The sequence below is a fragment of the Embiotoca jacksoni genome, unplaced genomic scaffold, assembly GCF_022577435.1.
Source record: "Embiotoca jacksoni isolate LCO1_2020_lvr unplaced genomic scaffold, fEmbJac1.0.p SCAF_83, whole genome shotgun sequence".
NCBI classification, from domain to species: Eukaryota; Metazoa; Chordata; class Actinopteri; family Embiotocidae; genus Embiotoca; species Embiotoca jacksoni.
The window spans coordinates 1,016,564-1,042,671 of record NW_027185440.1 but is presented as its reverse complement, the minus strand read 5'-3'; the positions used below and the strand labels follow the sequence as shown (position 1 = coordinate 1,042,671).

The 26,108-nt window shown below is 44.9% G+C and overlaps 1 protein-coding gene across 2 annotated transcripts in view; it reads left to right on the top strand.

The window, feature by feature from the left end:
* Positions 1 to 978: 978 nt before the first annotated feature.
* The window catches only part of ephb3a (eph receptor B3a), a 32,118-nt gene continuing 6,988 nt past the window's right edge, over positions 979 to 26,108 (top strand). Inside the window, exons 1-12 of one of the 2 annotated variants that reach the window (XM_069139452.1) lie at positions 979 to 1,530; positions 7,501 to 7,565; positions 9,845 to 10,517; positions 12,577 to 12,732; positions 15,546 to 15,881; positions 16,695 to 16,819; positions 20,235 to 20,391; positions 20,582 to 20,690; positions 20,990 to 21,042; positions 21,570 to 21,692; positions 22,404 to 22,651; positions 25,739 to 25,954. In XM_069139452.1, the coding sequence (XP_068995553.1) occupies positions 1,467 to 1,530; positions 7,501 to 7,565; positions 9,845 to 10,517; positions 12,577 to 12,732; positions 15,546 to 15,881; positions 16,695 to 16,819; positions 20,235 to 20,391; positions 20,582 to 20,690; positions 20,990 to 21,042; positions 21,570 to 21,692; positions 22,404 to 22,651; positions 25,739 to 25,954 (2,325 nt within the window). In that variant the 5' untranslated portion in view covers positions 979 to 1,466. The remainder of the gene's footprint in view (positions 1,531 to 7,500; positions 7,566 to 9,844; positions 10,518 to 12,576; positions 12,733 to 15,545; positions 15,882 to 16,694; positions 16,820 to 20,234; positions 20,392 to 20,581; positions 20,691 to 20,989; positions 21,043 to 21,569; positions 21,693 to 22,403; positions 22,652 to 25,738; positions 25,955 to 26,108) is intronic. The other variant, XM_069139451.1, reaches the window with a different exon arrangement.

Here is a 26,108-nt window from a genome sequence, read left to right as displayed (position 1 = left end):
AAATCTGGCAACATGACAAAATTTAAACTAAACGTATTAATTTACATTGCCAATAACATACAACAATCATGAAAATGTCAGAAGAATGGCAGTTACAACTTAAACATTGTCAAATAAGCTGTAGAAATAGTATAAAAGTAGTATAGTCACTTATAATAAAATAAAACCCGAGTACCAATTAAGATTTTCTGTTAAAAGAAAGATCAACTTTATTGATTCCGCATAGCAAAACGTGAGTATAACAATAGCCAGGATTAGAAGAATGGTGACTGGTGAGATGGTTAGGACATTCAATGGTCACTTTAAATACTACGTTTTAAATGCTAGGCTATCTGGAAGTAAAGAGTTAAAAATAAATAAATAAAACAATAAAAAAATAGTGTTGACGTGATTTCTTTTCTTCCTTTGGCCAGCCATCAATAACTTTAAAAAACTAAAAACTATCAGGCTTGTAGGAGCCAAACAGAGACACAAAATAATGAAACCATCTGCCTCACTCAAAATGAAAAGCGGTTTATTCTCAATTCTCAATGATACTCTCTTTGTTGCTAGAAACGTCTGCAAAACAGGAGGAACTGGACTCAGAGATAGTGTTCATCACAAAGTTCACAGGTTTGCACAGCAAAATGACCTTGGTTCCCACAGAAACACAAGCAAGGCCTTTCTGTTCATATTAAAATAAGCAATATAAGGTTTTCTTTCATTTCATACAGTAACATGGTGGCTTTGAACAAAATAAACTTATCTAGACAACAAATAGAAAAACACAATTTCCTTCAACAAATGCTAGTTAGTACACCAAACAGAAACATTAGCCTAATATACTGTGACAAAAATAGTGAAAAATAAAATCAATTTAAAGGGGTTGCAATAAAAAATTGTTACTAATATGCTTTTACTTTGAAAACCTTGGCCGGAAGCTGGATGTAAATAGTCAGCCCCTTGACGCCGCCTGAGCCCCCCAGCCCCCTCTGTGTCTCAGTGTCCCAGTGTTGCCATTCCGACGCACATCTCTCGCAGAGGAGCAACAGCTACACGGAGTTGGTCAGAGCGGACTTCTTGGCTTCCTCTGCGGGCAGACGCGACTTCATACCCGGGTTTACATCCTCCTACCCCGCAGGGCAAGCAGCCCGGAGATGCGCCCCTGGACGGAGGCTCGGTGTGGGTAAAGTCAGATAAAGAGAATGAGAGTGAGAAAGGGCGCAGTGTAGCGCTCCGGTAGCGTCGCAGCCACAACTCGGCAGCAGGAATAAAAACGGACCTGACTGAATGCAAAATAGAGACGCGCTCGGTTCTGATCTGGAGGATTTGGGTTGAACGGGGCGGTGAGAGCCCTCATCACAACTGGAGACATGAGAATCGGGAGAGGAACAAAAAGCTCGGCTGCGGCGCTCTGCGTTTGAGTCTCCATCCATCCGAGGGGGTCCAGTCTGCACACCTTTCTTCATGTTGCAGAAGCCCGTTTTATGACAATGGATTACTTGCTGTGGGTGTGCAGCCTCGTTGTCCCCGTGGTCCTGGCTGTAGAAGGTATGTCGTTTCATATTTTCATCACTACTTTTGTCTCCCGTCGATGAACAATGGACTGCTTCATCATAATTTGGAAATGTAACACGTTATTGTTGCCCAGAAAAAAAAAACCACACAATAACCCGAAGGAAACGCAGATTCAGGAGGGAAAACACAGTGTGTATTTTTCCTCACAATTAGAATTATATTGGGGTCAGTCCATCCCGCCAGTTTAAATACCAGATCACTAATGCATGCTGTCTCCATAGGAGAAATTAGACTTGTAAGCAAGACTCCATTCATGTTTTCCTTAATTAAAGCTGCTAATATGACGTCTCTGTTAAATAGGCTTTTGTGCTGAGTATCAATGTGCTCTCTGCTTGTAATCCATGTACACATGTAATCAACACGCCCCAGTCCCTCTGTGTCTGTGTGTGTGTGTGTGTGTGTCTGTGTGTGTGTGTGTGTGTGTGTGTGATGACATCCAAGTGTTTCTGTTGCGGCTGAAGGACTGCCCTGTTGCTATTGTCCTTGTTGTCACACCCACAATCTGCTTGAGGATGCCCACCTGCCCCACCTTCCCTCCCCGCAGACACCACTGAGGTTTGGTTCACCGGGCAGAGGCAGCAGGCAGAGAGGTGGGGTGGGGTGGGGTGGGGGGGAGGTGGGTCGTCCCTCTCTGCTGTCACAGAAACAGAAACAGAAACACACTCACTCCTCATGTGATGCATGTCAAAGGTTTTTAACCACGCCGGTGGGTTCAGCCACCAGTCAGTGGCGGGGATGCTCAAACACACCAGAGCAGATCAATCTCGTGTCCCCGACGCCCCGCGGGGACACGCATGTGAAACATATTAGATGACAAGTGCGAATTAAAGGTCAATAGCTTAACAAGTATGCTGCAGAAACTCTCTCCGTCGTCGAGGGAGTGTTGCTCCAGGGAGAAGGGCCACCCTCGCCCACCGCTGACCCCCACCCATCTTCCTCCTCCTCCTCCTTCCCTCCATCCTGCCCACCGGCTCCTCTCTGAGCTGTAGCCACATTTCTCTGCCTTTCCCTTCCCCGTCCAATCTGCCTCTCCTGGACCGTGGCCAGCCTGATCCCTCATCAATTCTGGTGTCAGCAAGTAAATCAATGCAGCGGCAGCGGCACTCCCAAGTCCCAGTGGGCTCGCTCACGCCGAGATGATCATCCCCGCTTCCCCAACCCGGCCACTAACTGTTACTCAAAGCTCAGGGGTTAACTAATGTTTGTCCTCTGGGGATAAACATGAAGGGCAGATCGTCGGATGGGTTTAAATGAAGCCTTTTCCAGCAGGTTACACATCGCTTTTTTAGCTGCTTACTCTGTGGATTTCAACACATGGCTTGAATCTGGGATTTTTGTTTTTTTGTTTTTTTTTCCCTTCCTCCGATTGGCAAGTGTTTGCGCATGGACGATGCGAGCTGGAATGCAACTTTGAAGTGTATTTACGGAAGCTACAGGGATGACTTATCTCCAGTTCAACACCAACAGGCTGCAGTAAAAGCTTCAGCAACTGTGACGTTTTTATGTTGTAATACTCTCATTTACAGTCAGGCCTTTACTGTACTCGTATTTTAAAAGCTCATAAACGAGATGGATGAGCACTCACAAAGCATTTTACAAAACAATCCGCAGGACGTAGACGCGTATTTTTGGAGGACTTTCACGTCGATACAGAGCCGATACGTCAGAAAATCAACAGGAATCATTATTTGTTGACCTATAAAAGCACATGTAAGCAGGCCTGAAGAGATATTGAATTAGGCAAACTTGACCTGTCAAAAAACTGCTCATCAAAAGGCCAACTGAGCGTCACACTCAAGTGTCACCACTGTGACTCTGTAGGGAGAAACATGCTCTCAAATACGAATGAAGCCTTGCATTGAAAGACCATTTCTTTTTTAACCCCTATTTATAGCCACACATTTAATCATCCAGCTGTGACCACTGATGATGATGATGATGATGATGATGTTTTGGCTGTTAATATTTCATATGTTTGTTTGTTGGCACTGAGTGTCAGCGTAGTACAAGGAGAGGCCTCCCTTTCATGGTGCACCCGCTCTTCACAAAGTGAATAAAACATTAGCATTCGTGAGCTCCCAAAGCTCACTCAGAATGCAGAGTTGTGTGGCATTCTGGCTCCAGCAGGCGATCAGGAAAAAAAAAAAAAAAAAAAAAAAAAAATGGTAAATGCCACGGGTGGTGATGCTCTGAAGTTCCCACTGCAGCATTGTTTTCTTACCCCGGGGGCAGAATGACTCCACCGCCGCTGTAGTTTTATGGGAGAACGGGGAGATTTCTGGATTTGAGTTATAGCAGCCGGGCGATCTCGGAGGTATTGTAAATTTAACAGGGAGGGGGAAGAAGTGTGGAACAAATGGGATCTTTTTCAACCTTTTAACCGCTTTCTGGGAGTTAGTGAGTTGACGATAACGCACTTTGCCGAGGAGAGTTGATTGCGAACGAAAACCTTTTCCATGCTGCAGATTGAGTGTTTCAGAGCAGCACACGAGCCCGGACTCAGATGTTAAGCTTCAGGATATGCAGCCTTCTCCTCTCCTCTGCTGGCTAATAATAGTGTTTTTGAGAAAGATCTGATGATTCTTTCAAAATCTTTGTACATAAAGTCTCTCTCTCTCTCCTGCTCCTCCGGGAGGTCAAAGGTTGTCCTCTACAGCTGCTGGGGCTGCAGTATGTTGCCTCAGCAGGGTGCAGCCCTGCTTACACGGGTGCTTGAACCCGGCTTTTACAGATGCAGGATGGTACACCCTGCTGCCCCCCCCCCCCCCCGCCCTGCATGTGCATTGTGCCTGGAAAAAAAAAAAAAACGAAGCAGCAGCTCAGACCTGTGGGTAGCTGAGGCGCAGAGATTCCGCCTTTGTTGCCTCCCGGTACCGGGAGAGAAAGAGGGGGGAGGCGACCCATCGGATTAGACACTCCAGGGACGCGCGCTGGATCCATGGATCAACAGCATGGAGGACTCACTCAGCCGTGCGCTGCTGAGGGGCCGAGTGTGGCCAAGCAGAGACAACAGCCGCTGATTTCGCTGATTAGTTCCTCCTCTCTGGCTCAAGTCGTGCTAATCAGTAAAACAACCTTGTTCACAAACGTGCATTCGGGCACGGGTTATTAACCGCTGTCTCTCACGCCCTCCCTCACACAAGTGCGGAAGAATGAGAATGCTTTTAAAAATAATTAACGGGACGAGCTTTGGTATTTAAATCTCTAAATGCAAATATAGATTTGCTTTGTGCATGAATATTACTTATTGAATATCATGCTAAGGCAAATGGGATTTCCATTGTTGACAAAAATGGAAGCACTTGAGCCATTTATTCCCTTTTAAATTTGTACTTTTTGCAGTACAACTCATCTTTTAATTACATACATATATCAGCCCACTTTTTACTTCTTAGCAAGGTCCCATATTTTACACGTTCGCAGTGTTTTATTTGCAGTCTTGTTATCTTTTTTGAAATCATTTTTTGTGGTTTTAAGAACCAAAAAACATCTCAGTGTAGTTTCAAATCGACTCTCTTAAGCTTTCTTCTGACTGTGTCTTTGAGGAGCAGCGATTTCTCTCTTCTGATTGGCTGATTTTATCCTGCGTGACGTACGCTCAGAACAACCACAGCTTTTCTTTGTCTTAAAGTTGGCTTTCTCCGCAATAAAACGACTGCCCTGTGTTGTTGTTTTTTTTCCAAATAAAAGGTTGGACAGCGGGCCGTGCTGAAGGCCGACATATAACATCAGCATGAGTTTGGGACATCACCAACTCGAGGAAATCCAAACGACATTTGCTGACAACTGGCTTCACGCATTTCTTTGTGAAAGGAGTGTTCTGAAACTTTCTCACGTAAACCTGCTTTTTAATGAAAAACACAAAGATATTTTATTTATACAATATCGGACCTTTAAATTACTTTTATCTTGACATTAAAGATTTCTGGTAAAGTACAAATCAAATGCTTAACTAATGTAAGATTCCTCCAGCTCTCCATTAAAAAATGATCAAGTCACTGTGAGGTCCTGTGATTAGTGAACGCTCAATGGATCATCATTTAATGATGGTTAATTCACTGTTACATCACACATTAATATGTAGCCACCAAATTAGCTGGAATATCCATTTTCATAGACAAAAAGCTTTTCAGATCTGCTCGTCCTCAGAAACAAATGAAGCAAATGTCTGCATGTTGCTGCATGACCAAACGATTAACAATGATCCATCAAGAATTAATCAATCACGTGATGTCATACTGACTAGATCAGTTTATAATAACAAGAAACAGGAATACCGGAAACATGCTGCATCAAATTATCATAAATCATTATTTAGCTTCAGCTGAGTTTCAGCTCTTTCACACTGTTTCCAGCGTTATGCTAAGATAACCAGCTGCCGTTTGAAGCCTCTTATTTTCCCAATTATTAAAGTATTTTATTTTTTTGTCTCAGCTTTTAACCAAAGTGGATCGTGATCTGCTAAACTTGCCATGATTTTGAAAGGAAATAAAACAGCCTCACTGCATTTCTTAAGGTTATCACTGCACATCAAATACCAGTTATCAGCTCCTGTTTCATTTACACACAGACATCATATCTCACTTACAAACTAAGAAGTAGCTCATCTGATTACTTGCTTTTGGTGTTGTGTGTAACTGCGCTGTGACCGCGACCACATGAGGAGAGATAAAGTCAATTTACTTCTTTTATCTGTAACGTTTTGGGGCCTTTAGTTAGAATGAAATCGCTTGTAGTCTTGGCTCTTCATGGGGCAGTGTTGAACAACACAGAAAAGTAATCTGGTCCTGTAATCTAGTTATCTGTCCTGTTAGATGTCCTTATCTCGCTCCCGGTAAAAAAAGAAGAAAAGCCATTGTGGTTTCTCTAATGAACACACAGCACACACTGTAAACATTCGTCATACCTCCAGGCTCAGCAGCTACAGATGGACGACTGATCTATTCACTAAATCAAACATCTCTTATTATTGACACACAAAAGCCGAGGACACTCTGTGCTGTAACTGCACTGTCTTCGGTCCGCCGCCAGAACAAAGTCATGTTTCTTGGAAAGAGTGGTACTGTTGTTCCACACAGGACACGCTATTTGTTTTAGCCTCTCACACCCTCCTTTAGCACCGTTATCAACAACTTGTGAGCAAATGGTGCACAGCAGGCGTCGTGTCATTGAGTCTCCACGAAGAAAGTGTAATTATTTCAGTAATTATGTGCCAACAACAACAGAACAATAGGAGCCAGCGCGTCTGCAGCTGTATACAGAGAGCCTGAGGGAGGGGGAGGGGGTTAGTTCCTCCGAGGTGTGATTATCTTGCCGGACCACCACTCAGGTGACGTATGATTGACAAGCCTGACAACAGTGCTCTGTGATCCTGCTGTTTATCTTCTGATTGTCTGACCGGCTCTCACCTCCTCGTGAAGTCGTAGACAGCCGGGTGAAGAAAACATCTGCCCGGGACTCGCGTTAACTCAGATTTGACAGACCTCAGTTGAAAGTGAACCCCCTCCTCAAAATGTAATATATGAAGTTCCTCCCTGCCTATCTGACCCTTCTGAACCAGTGCTAGTTAATGGAACATTTCCCTGTGAAGGCATCTCGGTGCATGCTTTGTTATTAGCCGCACAAATGAATCTTGAAAGAAGTGCATTTTAGAGTGCCAAACACACAGAAAGAGAAAGCCTTAATTAGGCGGCATCACAGACACGCCATGATTGTCAGGGCTTTTTAAAAACTTGAGTGCATGTGGGCGGAGGTTATGAAACAGAGGGAGAGTTAAGTTTTACCTGCACAGGGAACTGTGTGTGTGTGTGTGTGTGTGTGTGTGTGTGTGTGTGTGTGTGTGTGTGTGTGTGTGTGTGTGCTCTGCAACAACTTGTGTTTTTTTTCTTCCTCACACCATTTAATTCCAGTTAGTGAACCTTCCTCCTACTCTTAATTTTGCAGAAACCCTTATGGACAGTCGGTGGGCTACCACAGAGCTGGCGTGGACCACATTCCCAGAGAGTGGGGTGAGTTAGTTTGTGCATGTGTTTAGTTTGTTTTTCTGCTTTTTTTTCTCTTTTTTTTCTCTCTCTCTCTCTCTTTAACAGCATTTGTTCCATTTGCTTGTTAATAGAGCCCAGTCTGCCTTGAACAACCCACCTCCTACTGTTTTATATCTTTGTTTTTGCAGTGGATGTTTGCTTTCTTGGATACTATAAAGCAAATGAGAGCCACAAAGTGTGACATTGTGTGGATGGAATCAAAGATTTCTGTAGTTCGACCACGTAAGACAAGCTTGACAAAGTGCGTGGAATCGGTGCAAATTGGGCTTTAAACATACAAATGAGCAAACCCGCAGAAACATGAAGCAAAAATCCCCACGGAGTGCGAGGACTATTAGGCAGGCTTTACCTTGCTTCTTTCCCCAGGATAGAGAGCTGGATAATTGAAAGCATGTGTCTGTGTCTTTTATAATATGGACCCAGGAGCACATTACAGGCAGAAATTAAAGTTTTCAGTTGATACCCCCTATAGGAACTGTGAGAAAATAAAACAACATGAATTTGACCCCAGGGCTAACAGCCTGACAGACCTCCCCCACACCCGGCCAGTGTAATTTGTCTTCGCTACGTGAGCGCAAAGTCAGTCAATGGAAATGGTGGGTTTCCATGGAAACGATCTTCGGCAGCCCGGGCTCCTTCCTTTTTCCTCTACGAGGGTCGGCTTCTGAATGTCCTAGCATCCATGAAGTCATATGTCACGATTGGCGAGGCCCCCCCCCCCCTTTCTTCCTCCACCTCCTCTGTCTCTCTTCGCAAACCTGACAAGCCCATACGTTCAGGGGCCGGCAATTATCATATTTGTCAGGTAGTGCATCAACGTGTTGCTGGTGATTTACGACACCTAATGCTGACTCTTGGGCTCATCGTTTGGGAATAAATTGCGCAGGAGCTCCGAGACGTGAGATGAGTTATGCATTATTTTCCTCCGGTTGAAATAATCAATTTCTGGGATGCTCATTTGTTATGGAAACGAAGCATTCGGTCCAACGGGGGAATTAGGGGAAAAAAAACAAAAAAAAAAAACGATTGACTTCTCACAAGGTTATTTCCTAATGGACTTAATTTATTGACCGCTGAAGCTACTCATCATAGCTTCTAATGTTAGTTACCATTTACAAACACCATTGTTAACAACATCTAAAGCTGCACGTTTTTTTTTTTTTTTTAAATACACACAAAAACAGTCATGCCCGTGCCATGTTAGCTCTTCAATCTCTATTTCCAGAGTCCGACAGGTTTGTAAACCACGGCAGATGCAAATATCTGCATTCATGCTGTATGTGTAGGCACGAGAGGATATATAGTGTCGTCTACTTGAAGTGCTCAGGAGTGCCTCCGTGGTGCAATCACACTGCACTTAGATGGCCATCTTAGATGGCCATTTTAATAAATAACTCACTCTTTGCATTATAGATATAGGGGGAATGTTTCCATTTAAAATGTACCATTTGTTGCTCTCTTCCACAGATCACAAATTTATATGTTATTGAAACCAGATTGGCTCCTGAGGCGCTTTCGATCGCACGGCAACAGATATAGATGCAGATATAGCTTCCATCTGGGTGTGTCTGCAGTTTGTTTAACAGCTACTGAAGGTAGATTTTTGATATAGGCCCCGTGATAAATAATAACCGGCCCGTTTTTGTGACGGCCTCGGCTGCAAAACAGCTCCCCGTTTCCCTCAAACCTCCGGCACACGATCGGCATCAGAACTAGCCAAACAGGCATAATGCGTGAAATGTGTTTTAATGGGAAAACGTCTTCTATTAATAGTCCATAATGATTGGGATTTTTCTGAATGATTCATGCAATTAGAAGCTGCAAATTATTCCTCACAGGCCACATGTACACAACACACTGTGGGGAGTGTGTGTGTGAGCGTGTGTGCGTTGTGTTTTTATAATCTGTTCGTAGCAGACGTTGCGTCAGTGTTTTTGAACGTCCTCTGTGCTCGAACAGTTTGAATTAGGATGCATTGCATTTAACATTGGTTAATATTAATTAACAGCATATCAAATTAATGAGTATCTGCTGCGGCTCAGTTGTTGCCGAATGAGGAATAGAACTGTTTTTACATCAGGGGGAAACATTAGATAATCAATGAGAATTTGTCTCATTCTATTCTTAATGTTATTCCGCTCCCCTCTGCATCGTCTTCATTAGTCGTCCACAGCGCTCACACTCACTCATTAGTGTTGTCACCGCTTCCCCTCATCACGGTGTGTCCCTGTTGTTCTCCACAGTGGGAGGAGGTCAGCGGCTACGACGACTCCATGAGCCCGATCCGAACGTACCAGGTGTGCAACGTCCGACAGCCCAACCAGAACAACTGGCTGAGGACGGACTTCATCCCCCGCAAGGGCGTGCTGCGCGTCTACGTGGAGCTCAAGTTCTCGGTGCGCGACTGCGCCAGCATCCCCAACATCCCCGGCTCCTGCAAAGAGACCTTCAATCTGTTTTACTACGAGTCCGACGGGGACACGGCGACGGACACCAACCCTCTGTGGCGAGAGAACCCCTACGTGAAGGTGGATACTATCGCCCCGGATGAGAGTTTCTCTCTGCTGGAGGCGGGCAGGATCAACACCAAAGTGCGCAGCTTCGGCCCGCTCTCCAAGGCCGGCTTCTACCTGGCCTTCCAGGACCTGGGAGCCTGCATGTCGCTCATCTCAGTCAGGGTTTTCTTCAAGAAGTGCTCCACCACCATCGCCAACTTTGCCGTCTTCCCTGAGACTGCCACGGGGGCGGAGGCCACTTCCTTAGTCATCGCTCCGGGGGCCTGCGTGACCAACGCCATGGAGGTGTCCGTCCCTCTGAAACTGTACTGCAACGGGGACGGCGAGTGGATGGTTCCCGTGGGCTCGTGCACCTGCGTCGCCGGCTTTGAACCGTCCGCAGACAGCACTCAGTGCCAGTGTACGTGTATTTAACAGACATTTAGTTTTTATTTAACCAAAGCTCCTTTATATGCTCCGTGCAAGTCACCTCCGTCTGTGCCCTCTTCTCTGCATTTATTGTGTGGCTCCTGAAAGGGGGTGAAGGAGGGTGGAGGAGAGTATGAATTAATGAGGTGTTGCAGAGAGGAGCCGCATACAAATATTGTGCGAGCAGGACAGGAGGGAGAGAAAGATAGCGGAAAAGCACAAAACACAGAGCCAATAGATTGGCGCAAGGAAAATGCAGATAATAGAAGGGGAAAAACGAAGTCCAGAGAAGAGAGATATTAGAGAGGAGAGATAGCGCGAGTTAAAAGGCGTGAACTGGCAAAGATTGGACCGAAACGGCAGCTACAAGGAGAAGAATAGGAAAAAGGGAGGGAGGCTTGCAGGAAGTCAAAGACGGAGAAGCAAAGCCTCCTCTCACCTGGGTGTGAGAAATAGTGTCCAACATGCGCTGGAGAGCTCATTCGTTGCCATTTGGCTGCTCAAGGTTAAAAGCTTGCCGCCAATGGCTGATAAAAAGCTCTGATGGGCTTCAGCCAGCGGTTGCGATGAGGAAGTGTAATTTCCTCCGCGGCCTCCCGTTAGTTAATCTACAGGCGGCCACGCTCATTAACACCATTCAGACCAACGTGAGCCAACACTGCCACGCAAACATTAATCACTCAGACATTTAATTTCTTACCTCCGTCTTGCCGTTCGCTCGCAGTCAAGCGCCGCATGAGGTGGAGAGAAGGCGAGGAAGAAGAGGAGACAAGAGGAAGGGACAATAGAGGAAGGTGGAGAGGGAGAGGGAAACGTTAGTGTTTCAAAAACAGGAAGATTATTGTGCCCTCCGAAGAGGTTAATGGATTGACGCAGGACAGTGGAGGTGATTCAGCACGCTCTCCAACGGAAGCAAGGAAAACAAACAAATAAAAGGAAACGATAATGCAGTGTGTAACAGAAGAGAAATGAATCAGATCAGAGCCTAAAGGTCTCTACAAACTGTGAAAGAAAAGGGGAAAAAAGTACATTTTTATCTTCTTGGGCTTTTTATTGCGCAACGCTACTGCGAGGCTATTAGCTGTGCTGATTTTCCTAAAAGTGCCATTGTTGGGAATTAGGGGAGGAACTCGAGTTCAAACTGAAACACCACTTAGCCTAACTAGTTAATGACACTCTCTCGCCGGCTGGGATTTTATGAGCCCTCACGCTGACAGAACAGATGTTTGCCAGAGACCCCACTTTTACACCACCGGTTAGGAATGTGGCAAAGAGTAAAACGTGGGGCTCTGGAGGCTGATGTATCCAGACCTTTTGCTGCTAATCCCCTTTATCTGAATCCTCCTTTAGTCTGGGCTTATGCTGGTTTATCCGTAAGACTCGCTATCAGTCAACCCTCAGCGTGACACTCTGGAATTCAAATTAATCGCTTGGACACATCGTCTGAGATTACCGTACTTTGTATACTTTTCTAATAACTCTGCTCTGCTAATTTACGTCGAGTCTGATGTCCCTTCATTTGAATTGATTTATTGGCTTATTATGGAGCTCTTCTGCGTGCGTGCGGAGGCCTTGTTTGTATTCAGCGGTGTGGTTTGAAGAACTGAGGACCGAGCAGACACTGATTGATGGGTTTAGGGTGTATCCCTTTTCTCCGAAGCATTCTCCATCCCTGTTTGTCTGACAACAGCAATCTCCTGTTGGCAGTCGGTCTTCATCTTTATCCTCCTTTTCCTCCTCTTCAACATGAAACTTTGCTGTCATCCCGACTCTCTTTTTAGGGAGATTAATGTCACCCAGTCGAGGGAATGAAAATGAAAAAGCAGATTTGAATGTATAGATAAGCCCTTATGCTTAAGCGTTCATCATTTCTCACGTACATATCAGCACTTTCTCCATAAATATTGAGCTTTTTGCAGGCTCTTCACAGGTACCGTTTTTGTTCGGTGACAGATGTGACAGCCGCTGGTCTTTCAGATAAGTGACAGCGCAGCGTGTTTTTTGTTTTTTACTCTCATTGTTCTTTTGTATTTTCTCTCCCACTCATCCAGCTTGCATCCCAGGGACCTTCAAATCCAAATACGGAGAGGGATCCTGCGCTCCCTGCCCGTCCAACAGTCGCACCAGTGCACGAGGAGCTAATATTTGTCCCTGCCAGAATGGTTTCTACCGTGCTGACAGCGACCCCCCTGACTCTGCCTGCACCAGTAAGTCATCCTCCACTGCACAGACAAAAAAAAAAAAAAACATAGTTTCTTCTGAAAAGTTAGAAAGGCCTGAGGTTACATGCGGTGAATCGTAAGTGCCATGTTGCATCTATTTCCTCTAAAAAAAAAATTAAAAAAAATCTGCATGTCCAGCACAACTTTGGTGTTTGTTTTGACTCATTTGTTGAGTACTTAAAAAAAAAAGAAAAAAAAAAAAAAAGAGGCTTTTTTTTTTTTTTTTCTTCTAGTGATGTTCCGCTAGAAAGTGTTCTCCAGTTTTTGGTTCTGATGGACGATTTTGTCATTTCATAGGTGCAATACAGTGTATAATCTTCCAATATAAACACTAGTAGTTTATCAGCTGGGCAGACGTATGTTGTAAGCGTTTTGGCCGAGTACTTGCATGACTCCACTCTTTGTCCAGATTCAGATCGTGAAGTAACAAATAGAGTGCTGAAGTCTGAGTTGTTGTTGTTTTTTTTGCTGTCATCACAGCTAGACCCACGAAAGTGGTACACCTAAGGCTAAGTAGCCTCCCTTTTGGGATGTACAGCAGAGTGCGATGATTCAGCAGGCGTTGAACATGGATGTATGAAGAGACCTGGGTACGACGCCGCCACTCAGCCTCGTCCACAATTTGTCCCGGTGGTCACCCGTAGTATTGCACTCCCTGCATTCCCCGGTAGCCCCAAATAGCATTTTCTCTGTGGGTCACAGTTACAAGAGACACACAATAACACACAAAGTCAGGTTTACTTTTTCTTTCATAATTTTTCAATTCGTGAAGGTTTCCTATTCGCAAAAACCTCCAGAAATATGAGCTATATTTTCAGAGTGTCATCGCAACGTCTCACACAACGTGGCACTGCGGGGACATATGAACGAGGCCAGCGGAGGAAGCACTCCGAAATTTCACAAGATGAAAGCAAACCCAGAAGCAAAATTCAGCACATTAACACCCAAGTGAACAGACGCCATCTTGGAGTCCAGAATCTTTTTCTGAATACATTCATTTCTTCACACTTGAAACGTCAGCAAACGCTTTACAACTCGTGAACTCGAGGCTTCCAATGTCACGAATACTGACAACAGGCAGGTGTTCGTGTACTCATCTCAAGGACACAGAAACAAGACCCCGTTTTAAAGGCAGCATCACATCTTGTGGGATCAGTCCTAACGTCCGGGCTGACTCGCTTCCACTCGGAAAGCAGAAGCTGGTTAGCTCCGATTGGTAGCTTCCAGCTTCTTGCTATTGGCGTGACGGGACCCATCATACAGGTGTTATGAAACGCTGCAGTCGGTAGGGAATCAAGAAAATTGACAGCTCCTTCTTTTAAATGTCAGTCAAACACCACCCCACCTTCCAGAGCCATGAAATGCACACACCGCTTCAATGCCTGTCAAATGTTTTAACTTTTAAAAAAAAATGACGGACACGCAGCTGCTTGTCAATACTTTAAATACACAGCGGGTGCTCGGCGTTCGCCGGTCTGGTCCGGTGCCAGCCGCAGAGTCGCTGCTCGCTCTACATGGACAGGCCTCCTGAGAGAAGTACCAGCGTGTCCCGCTGATGGAGAGCGACATGTGCGGCCTTGACCGTGTAAAGTCAAAGCCCCGGGGGCATTTCGCCACGTTAAATGACACACGGCCCGCAACTGTCCTCCCCAGATCCTCGTCACAGGAACACTGTGGACTCTGACACTGACCGAGCGCGCACAGACCGGCGGGCAGGGACACAAGCACCACCTTCGACCGAACACGCAAACACACAGGCCTGACAGATCTGTCCCTGCGGTCTGGCAGAACTTGTGCCAGGCAGCCTGCGCTTTGTGTTGGAAGCTGCGTGTTGCACAAGAGCGCCTCGGCCGGTCGACGGCCGGCAGCTTGAGCTCAGCGTGTGTTTCAGAGGGGTGTCCAATTAGAAGAACCTCCACTCTGAACTATGTCTGCCTAATTAGAAAGGACAGGGCGAGTGAAGCCCAGCTCGGGGCGAGCCGGCTGAGGAGCTGAACTCCGCGGACGGGCAGTTTTGGCCGTCAAGAGCCGAGAGCCCCGAGAGCCATTCGCTTCTCTTCCCTCTCTCTCTCTCTCTGCTGTGAGACAGGTTTAGACTGTCTGCCGCTGGACACTCGGAGGGAAAGCGCCTCTCCTCTCTCGCCGTAATGGGATGAAAGGCACGTTTGCTGAACCAATCTTTGTTGCCTCCCTCTGCGGTTATCATACTTCATCCAGGTTTCAAACTCTCTTCCCTCAAAAGGTAGCTGTGCTCCTTGAGACGCGGTGGCCTTGGCAGACACGAGAGCACAGAATTCCCATCAAGAGTAGATTAGCTGCTGTAAATTCCACAAGCACTGACAGTGATGATGCTGAGGAACGGACGGCAGAATTGAAGAGGATTGTGCCTTCCGGACAGGAACAATATGTACTGATGGACAGACAAAATTGATTTATCGTCCTGTTCGTAATTTGCATTAGGAATGTTTTTTTTATTTTTTTTTATCCTGCTGTCGGTTTTCATTCCCTTTTCTCCATCCTAAGGGTTTGTTTGTGCCATGTCTATCGTTTTAATGCATTTATTTGTCAATTATTAAAAAAAAAAAAAAAGATTAGGATTACATTTTGTACTTATTTTAGGACACAAAATCTGACCTTTTGTTGCCTTTTTACTGGGATATTTAACGATTTCTTTCACCACTCCGGAGGAGAACGTTAGCACCGCACAGGGAGCATGACTAAAGCCTCACTTTTGTGATTTATACTTCGCCTGCTCGTCTTCTTAAACACCCACATGTGCGTGCCTTGTGTTTGTGCAGCCATCCCCTCGGCACCTCGCAACGTTATATCCAGCGTGAACGAGACCTCGCTGTCCTTGGAGTGGGAGGAGCCCCGGGACACGGGCGGGCGGAGCGACCTCGTCTACAACGTGGTGTGCAAGAAGTGCCTGCGGGACCGGAGCCCGTGCACGCGCTGCGACGACAACGTGGACATCGCGCCGCGCCGGCTGGGGCTGAGGCAGAGGAAGGTGGTGGTGAGGAACCTGCAGGCTCACACCCGCTACAGCTTCGAGGTGCAGGCCGTGAACGGGGTGTCGGGGAAGAACCCCACCTCACCCAGCTACTCCACGGTCAACATCACCACCAACCAGGCCGGTGAGTAGCACATCTGTCATTGACATCGGATACGTCCACGAGTTCATTCATAGAGCAGCACTGATCAATACCACTTAACATCACCATGAAAAAAAAAAAAAAAAAGGCTGTTTAGTGAATCCTACGTTCAGTCAAAGTCAATGAGTGTCTTAATGAGATTTTGGCATCCGGAGCAGTACTAACACCAAGAGTAAACACTGTTGCACGAGCTCATTGAGACCGACAGATGGACAAACTAAGCCCGAGCGCTGCTTTTCTCGGAGTTACACGAAAGGCAGATAAAGCGTAAACAATACTTCATACCTCCGCTGTCAGCATTCAGCACGCCGTCAACCGGGCGTCTTGCGTTACAGCACCGACAATGTCACCTTTCAGCATCTCCTGTATTAATATTAATATTTGCCGCGTCATCATCAACCAGACCGCTCAGCGTCTCTCGCAGACTGTAATTACTCTCCCAGTTAACGTGCACTTCATCCACCTTACTGCAGTTTATGGACCCACTACAATGACTGTCAATTGAGTCACTTTCAGGCCTCACAAATCAATAAATTGCAGAACAGTTAAGGTGAATCACTCTCGGCTTTTCTTAAACCGTTCAGGTTGGATAATTTTGAACAATAATTATCTTACAGAACGGTTCATGACTTCAAAAGAGAAAATCTTGGCAACTTTAAAGTGAGGATTCCCCCCCCCCCCCCCCCCCCCACCACCACCACCACCACCACCACCATCCACCCCCAGACTTGCAAATGAAGTAACTTTCCACTGCCGGTGTAATAATAGACTGTCCTCTCTGATGTCCACCCACAGCACCTTCAGCCGTGCCCACTGTCCATCTGATGCGCTCTACCTCGGACACTCTCAGCCTGTCGTGGCTGCCTCCAGAAAAACCCAATGGGGTCATCCTGGACTACGAGATTAAATACCATGAGAGGGTAAGCTGTGATTTTGTCTCCATTTCCCAATGTAGGTCACAGTACCAGCCGTATGGACTCTTCTCCAGCCTCGTACAGAGACAAGCTTTATTATGGATGCTGATTTAATATTTAAATGTGACGTGTGTGTGTGTGTGTGTGTGGGCTGGCCAGACTCAGCAACTTCTTATGCCCATACTGCGTCATCGGTATTGATCAAATTCTCTTGGACAGTCCTGCAGATATAATATGGCCATTTTATAACCTCTAATGATTAAACCTTTAGCCCTTTAAACCCCCCTAGCACTACATTAATAGAATGAAAGGGTCTGCGTCTGGCTCCGGTAAGACCAGCTTTAGTTACAGGTTCATGATATTCTCGGACACAAAAACGCTGCCGACCGTTCCTAAGCCTGCTGGGGAGAATTTCACGAATATTTCACAGCAACATCATCTCTCCATCGTTCAAACCTCCATCTCGGTGATCGTGACGCAAATGGAGGAATCAGTCCATTCATGTACACAAAGTGATTTGCATGTATTCAATTATTGCTGAATGACTTCACATTGGTGTGTGACACAAGTCGAGTCAGATTCAGCTGCACGTCGGATGACCCTGCATTTTAAAATGAAGGACGCTCAGAAGTTCATAACACGTATGAATAAATCTTTATTACAACACCCCACAAACTGATCGTAGAGTAGCTTGTTCGTACCAGTCGCTTATTGAACTGAACTAATTTGAAGAACAAACGAATGATGAATGAATGAATATACTTCTGTATAAACTCAGCTACTGTGTCCACTTTGAACTGCAGGAAGATGTATTCAAATTAATATGTGATTTATATTTACTGCTGCATTTCATGTTCTCCATGCTGTGCAGATGTTCTCTTAAGAATACTGCCTTTAACTTTTTACTGTCACGTTACTTTGTAAGTGACAAGTTTAATAAGGGAAAATGCCAAAAGCTATTATTACAACAGCGCAAATACAGAAGAGCCATAAACTCAGTGTCCCGTTGCAATATCTACACTGTAAAAAGAAACCTATAGAATATACTCAATAAAAGTGAGGTAACAATTTGCACTCAGTTTGTTTGGGTAGATTTCACCCCTTGTTTTGAGTAAAAAATACCTACATTTAACAGCTATGACACACTAAAGGAAATTAGGTAAAGTCTACTTAATATTTGTCAATAATACATTACACAACTGATTACTTAAAAAAAAGGAAGTAATATAAACTCTTAATATATTATCAATAATAAATCAGTACGACTAATTAAACATGAGCTATTCAGAAAAGGTAAGTTTTACTTAAAAAACAAATGTCAGACACGGGAATTGATCTTGTCAATTACTTTTTATTTAGCAAAGGTTACAAAAGGACTCTCTTAATTCAGCAGAAACCGAGGGTCTCGAACACTTCAAATTAGTTTGTGTGTGCACAAGAACTAAGACTAAAATATATAAACAAACCCGGGATCGAAAGCTTCTTGGAGTACTCATGGTTGAGGGCGTAGATCGGTCTTATCAGCAGCATGCATGTGTTGGTTTGGTTTCCAAACCCGTTCAGCACTTGGCTACCCTCCATCACAATCGACACGTCTGCTGGGTCCTCCTTGGTCGTAGACTGATGAGTCACAGTTTGGTCGGAGGCCCTCACCTACGTCATCCATATTATAAAAGAGAGAAAAAAAAGAACCATATGCATTTTTTTATTGAAGCACATTAACAACATGCTAGTACAATACAATTCTGTTTTCTTTGTCAAACAATTGAATTCAACATTAGCAGGGTTTTTTTTTTTTTTTTTTTTTTATAAATCAGCATTTCAATACAAGTAGGTGATGAGTAAAAAGCAAAACCTGAATGTTTGGCCCCAACATCATTTGCAATCAGATATCGCACCCATAATATTCCTCAATTTAGGGTGCTCAGTCTGTGTTCAGTTCAGTGCATGATGTTCCTGTGTCTTTTGTGAAAACTGGGATACGTGAAGGCGTCTCACATGCTCGTCAGCGGTCTTCATATCGGTCCGGCTGTGGAGGAAAGAGAAAGTCAGAAACAAGACATTTCAAAAGTGCTTAAGCATTTACATTTAGGCCAGACATGAAATTGTTGTCATTTGTAATTTAGTAATTATTTTTCTTTACAAAGATAATAATTTTCAGTTTTGTTTTACACTGTCAGAAAGATATTACTTTAATTAAATGTTTATTATTGAGGTCGTAGGTTTGCAGTGGTATTGAACTAGACTGCATAATATTTCGCTTTTTAACATTTTAGCCCGTCATTTACATTCATGAGACGAGCAGAATATTATAAACACCTTTCAGTATAATGCACTCCACTTCAACAGTAAAGCAAAGCAGCTCTTGCCTAGTGCACAGCATATATTGTTATTAATACAGACAACTCTAAGTATAATTACATTATCATAGTATACTATACACTACAGTACTGCAATGTTTATTCAGGGACAAACTAAAACCTGTGCTGGATATTTGCTGCCACTTGACAATCTTACTGTTAATTTCTTCTCTGCTCTGATCAACACGTCGCTACTCTCTCTCTCTCTCTCTCTATCTCTATCTCTCTCGCTCGCTCCGCACTCATTTCTTAAAGCAGGTTGCGGTCAACAAGATAGCTGGGTAGCAGGCTTCAATTTCTAAATTTTCACATTAGTTCAGGAGTTGAGATGTGTTTGCTGACATTGATGGAAACGGCAGAGGCCTCGGAAGTTCACGTTTCGTTGGATGCGAAGCGAATACGTTCTAATTTGACTCGTGTACAGTTTGTCTTCATCACTTGGATAATAGCCGACGTCTGAAGAAAATGCTGACGGCCTCCTCTTTTAAAACTGTGCCTCTGCATTTCCTGCATTACGATATCCACTTTGAGTTCCATTTGAACGCAGCGCGTGTCTACATGCCTAAATGCATTAAGTCCCTGATTGGCTGATTCGATATTTGCTCTAACGAGGAGTTAAACAGGTGTACCTCGTGAAGTGATTGATGAGTAATGAAAAAAGGTTTGTTTTATTTCTTATGAATACAGCTTCAGCTGTATTTTTGGGAGGACCTTATAATCTGAATTTAAGCTTCTATTAAACACCAACCTGTGTGGCCACAAGTGACAGTTACAGGATGATGATAAATTAACATGAAGTGTAACAGTGGTGCAAAAATACCTGGTTTTTTTTTTTTTTTTTTTTATCTTATCAGCAATCACAAACCGCTTGTCAACAGATTAAAGGAAGCTGCAGCGACAAAACCTTGAATAATGAATTCCAGATTATCAGCTCTTCTTGTTGCATTGTTGCAATTGCTTTATAATGCTGTTTAACAAACAGAAAATGGATCCCTGCCGTCTGAAAATCATGAAAACACACGTGACTCTGTAGCACTAAGTGGTCCTTTGTTTTCCTCCAGGGCCAGGCGATGTCTCACACCGTCACAGCCCAGCACAGCTCAGCCAAGGTGGAGGGCCTGAGGGCCGCCACACCCTACGTGGTGCAGGTCCGAGCTCGCACGGTCGCCGGATACGGACGCTACAGCAACCCCATGGACTTCAGCACCAGCCTGCACAGTACGGACAAATGCTCTCCTGCTTCACAGTCTGTTCTTGATGATCTGCTGCCACAGTTTTCTTAATGAGGGTTCAGGCTTAATAGTTTTTATGGGCGCCTTAATTGGTAGCCATTACACATGCAGTACGAGCCCCCCCTTTAATCTCTGCTGTTATTTATTCATTCGTCTGCGTGCGTTATGTGGTCCAGGTGACCCTCAGAAGTCGGTGCAGGACCAGCTGCCTCTCATCATCGGCTCGGCGTCCGCGGGTCTGGTGGTCATTGTTGCCATGGTGGTGATCGCTGTTGTCTGCCTTAAGTAAGTGTTTGATTTTTTATCACCGACAGCACTACATGTTTCGTTTTGTTAGTTAGACTTCGAACAAAGGGGCTCATTAAATTTTAACATGCTTTCAGAAGGTGTGTACTTTCGTTCGCTCTAAAAAAAAAAAAAAAGGAGCTCTGAGAGAGAAAGAAATCCAAGCCGCTCTGAGTTTCTTCCCTGGTCTGCGGTTAGATCTGATAGCGTGGTTAGATATTAGTCTGACTCGCTGTACCTGGGAAGGACCGAGACTAATCATGTGAATGTGACTTTGTTCATGTGCTGCTTGTTTACAGGAAGCAGCGCAGCGGGTCAGAGCTGGAGTACACTGAGAAGCTTCAGCAATACAGTAAGCTTATGTGTTGTAGCTTGGAAAATACCTCCTCTGTGCTCTTTTGGTCATGCCAGTACAGTTAACCAACTGATTCAATCAATTATCCAATCACCTGTCTGAGTCAGAAAAACATTTCCCGGTTCACACACAGAAAGTTCGACCACACAGATCCGCGAGGAGAAAAATATAAAGTAGATACATTAGCAGCAGGGGAATAATTCAGCGTTAGAAAAGAAGAGGCTTTCCACACAGTTTTGTTAATGCAATATTTTTTACCCACGAGGTCTTCCGCTGATGAAATGTCAGTTTGCAGAAAGCCTCTCCATTTCCTTTGTTGCTGCTTTTTAGTCCAGTACCAAAACCAAACTGAATAGGGATGGATTGGAATTTCAAATTATTTAACAATTTTCTTTGTTAATGATTGATGGATATTGATTTCCATCATATTGCTCAGCCGTAGATGTATGTAAATCTTCTAACAGATACATCCAATCAAACATAAATTAAAAGATGCTAATTTCTCCATGACTTTTTCCTTTCAGTTTCTCCGGGGGTCAAAGTCTACATCGACCCTTTCACCTACGAGGACCCCAACGACGCCGTCCATGAGTTCGCCAAAGAGATAGACATCTCTTGCGTGAAAATAGAGGAAGTCATCGGTGCAGGTAAGCAACGCTGCTGTTTTTGGCCAAGAGGGCAGAAAATAATTCACGTTTATTAATCATTTATGTGAACAGGAATGTGCCATCAAGCCCGGGGGTCTGCTCTGGAAAGAGAGTCCTCTGTGGGAGAAAAGGTTTAGGATTCAGAGTGTGCATGAGAGCTGCGGGTGGGAAGGATTGAAGTGAAAATCTCCTCTGTAGCTCTTTCCCCTTCTGCCTATTTTTTTTATTTTTTTTCTCTCCAGCGGCATGTTGTGTCCTAACTTTACCTCAAATGACAGTATACTCCTGCTCGTTCAACCTTCCTCCCTTCCTATCTGTTCTTTCCTCTCCCCTCCGGAAACATTCGTACTCAGACACCAAATTCAAAACCCCCAAGTACCTCACCCGTCCTCCGTCCCCCTGCACCACTCCCAGGTTGCACTTTCGTTCGATACCGGTCACTCCTTCTCTCCCCAACATTTTTGACTCCTGACCTCCCATCCCTTACTCTACTCGTTTCCTATTCTCTCCCACAGTTGACGCCGACCCGCAACTCTTTCAAATCAGCTCCTTCACTCCCGAATCCGACCAGTAACTCTCCCTCTCCCCGCACTTTCCCCCGACACCCTCGTCCTCTCCACTCCTCCTCTTCTTTCCTCTGATCACTCAACCCTCCCCCCCATCACCCTCACCCCTCCTCCCTCCTCCTGCCACATCCGTCTCTCAATCCAGGTGAGTTCGGCGAGGTGTGTCGCGGGCGTCTCAAGCAGGCCGGTCGCAGGGAGATGGTGGTGGCGATCAAGACCCTGAAAGCCGGCTACACCGAGCGCCAGAGGCGGGACTTCCTCGCCGAGGCCTCAATCATGGGTCAGTTCGACCATCCCAACGTGATCCGGTTGGAGGGCGTCCTGACGCGAAGCTGCCCCGTCCTCATCATCACCGAATTCATGGAGAACGGAGCGCTGGATTCCTTCCTCAGGGTAAGCTTGGTGCGAGGTGTGTGCCGCAACACCTCTGACAGAGAAGATTACTTTCTGTTTGTATCAAAACTGAGAGGAAGACACATGCAGACAGTCATTCACGATACCTCCAGGTTATCGTAATGTTTTACTCTCTGTAAAACACCCCGAGGCGCTCGCTTGCTGAGTGATAGAGATTAAATGCGTAATATAACGCCTGGAGACAGGCATACTGTCTCTGCTTGACGTGACTGACTGATGCTGACAGGCTTTCCAGTGCACAAACTCCTGGTGGAAAACTGTCGCATGCAGACCTTTTGGATAGGTTTGCTTCAGCGTGTTGGAGTCTTTGTACAAGCACAGAATACATTACCGATCGGAGTTTTCTGTTCAGACCACACCACCCACACAAAATACTGAACAAAGGCAGGATGAGAAATGAGGTGTCACAAGGTACATTTCCAGCAGCGTGGAGGCTATTACATGTCATTTACATTCAATAAAATGTGTTTTCCTGCATGGCTGCGCTGTGAAGAAGTCTACTTACTGCAGCTGTGATGAATCAGTGCTCTGCTGCTGGTATTAATAGCGGTGTTAGGCTGCAGAAAGTTTGGTGTTATCAATACGGCTGGCTACCGAACTACCAACCGAATTGCTTCTGTACCATCTAGCATTGAAAAATGTCTTCGTCATTCAGACACACTTCCATACACGCACATACAGCTTGATACTTGCTCCATCCACACTAATACATCTCTGTTTCAAACGCACAACTTTTGCCATTCATGCAGAAGTAAATCTCATCAACGTCAGTGAGCCACAGCATCTACCATAAAAAGGCTCTACTGGGAAACTTACCCAAGTAAATAAAATGACTGCGTCTAAATTTATGCAAATCTTACTTTATAACAACTTATTTCACTCTTTCCATACAAATTTTTTGCCATAAATCTGTGTGAGTTGGGCGTGCTGCAATAACTAGAGGACTCTGCGCAGCCAGCAAGCGTTTGATAGCATGTGAGGGGTTCAGGGAGCATTAGTAATATGTAGCATTCATCAATGGCTTACATGTGAAGCATGTAGGAAACCGCAAATTGTAGAGTGTTGTGAAAGCTTGCATGGGAGTCTTGTAGGGAACATTGGTAAATCATAGCGTCTACCTATAGCCTAGATGTGAGTTGTTTACGCAACATTGTTCAATTGTTGTGTCAACCAGTAGCTTTTATTTCAGGCATTTCTAAATTGCAGTAACAGAAAATCACCTTGTTTACACTCTCCCTCTCTAAAATGCATGAAAACGAAAGCAATTTTCTTTTACTTAAGTTGTTGTTGTTTCTTTTTAAATGGAATTTTAAAAAAAACTATTGTTCAGGAACCAGTATTGAAGTTAAGGTATTGAAACTGGCAATTTCCTCTGTTTTAGTGGGTTTGATACCCTGTAACTTCCCGCTTCGTTGCATGTTATACCCGTCTTGTCACCAACCAATCAACTTACTGTTTCCTGTCTAAGTGAAAACCATCTATTGTAAATTATAATGGACATTTTCACTGTTTCCTGGCCGACTGATTTCTTTCAAACTTAAAAACTAAAATGATTAAAGGATAATGAAAACAATTAGTTGTAGCCTAACATCTGATAGTCCAGCCTGAGCTTTATTCCCTCCTTCTCACCCACTCCTCTCAGCCAGCTGTCCTACAAAACAGAAAAAAAAACACAAAAATCTGCCTGGTCTGTGCTCTCCTCACCCGCCAGTGTCGCTGACTCAGAGGAACTCGCAGTTCTGCTCTAACGAGGAAACTGAAGAGTTAACTCGCACACACATGCACAAACTGTCGGAGTGTGTCACCCACATGGAGCCCCTCAGCCCCCTGGAGACATGGACACACACACACACACACACACACACACACACACACACACACACACACACACACACACACACACACACACAGAGAGAGAGCATATGCACATTTAGAAGCTTTACAGATATACAAAAATAACATACATACACGCCACCGTGGCTTTTGAGGCCTGCTATGAATCATGGCTGTTTATACCTCCATCCATCCCGGCTTGTTTGGCTGTCAGACTTCAGCGGAGTGTGCAGACTACAAAGCAGAATGTTTATGGTTTTGTCATGTCACGTCTTGTGTTCTTTTCTCCCTCGTTGTGCAGTCAAAGAAGGAATTGATTATGTCGAAAATCTTTTTTCTTCTTCCAGGCAGATTCTTCTTGTATTAGATTTTCAGGTCGTGAGGAAAAAACAAACTCGCAGTCTATTTTCATCACATTTTGCCGAAATTTTCCATTCATTTTTTTTAATTGTATATTGACAATCCATTGATTGGCACATCGGGGGTTTGTGCAGCTCGGGAGTGCTGATTTATTATGACCTCGAGTTTGTAGCAAACTGCGAATGAAACCCTGAAAGCTTTCATCTAAAAAGCTTGTTAAATGTTTTAAAAAAAAAATCTGCAACTCAAAGGCTTTTAAATGGGGAGAGTTACCTTTCAGTAACATGCCACTTTAATTTAGTTGACAGGCCAATTTTGCATTTACTGCAAAAGTATTTAACTGCTCATAAAATGCAAACCAAGCTCTTCGCCCGAAACAGTTTGTGTTAACATTAGTGTACCTGCAACTAATTTCGTCAGTCAGTCAGAGAAAAAAAATACCTGCGGAGGTCTGGTTTTGATTTCACTGTTGCTGCTCTCTTTTCTGTTTTTGTGCAGCGTCGATATCGAGCCTTAATAGCTTTAGTGTGACGGTAAAGACTCTAATTAATCAGCTAAGTGGACAGCATGCGTGAAAAGGTCAGCTGTCAGTGACTGTCAGGAGCAGCCGTGAAGCGTTATGACAGATGTCATGTTTATGCGGCCTCGGTGACTGATTGGCTCCCTCCGGTGCTCCCCTTATCTCCTGCACCCTTCCCCGTCGTCTGTTCCTCAACACATCTTTTCCTCTTTCTAATTTTTCCCTCCTCTTCCTCCCTCCTTGTTCATTAACTGCCTTCTCCTCTGCTCTCATCCTCCCTCTCATCCTCCCTCTCTCCCTCCCGCTCTGTCGCTGGCTGTTTTAAAAAAAAAAAAAAAAAAAAAATTATACAGCTGAACGACGGGCGCTTCACGATGACACAGCTGGTCGGGATGCTGCGTGGCATCGCCGCCGGGATGAAGTACCTGTCAGACATGAACTACGTGCACCGAGACCTCGCCGCCCGTAATATCCTGGTCAACAGCAACTTGGTCTGCAAGGTGTCTGACTTTGGCCTATCGCGCTTCCTGGACGACACTTCCGCCGACCCCACTTATACCAGCTCCCTGGTCAGTGAAGTGTGTGTGTGTGTGTGTGCGTGTGCGTGCGCGTGTGTGTGTAAGTGCGTGTGTGTGCGTGCGCTCACACTGCTCTGCTCCTCCGCTGTGTTTGTATGCTCTGCATGTTTAATTGAGCTTGTTAATTTGATCCCCTTGACTTGTT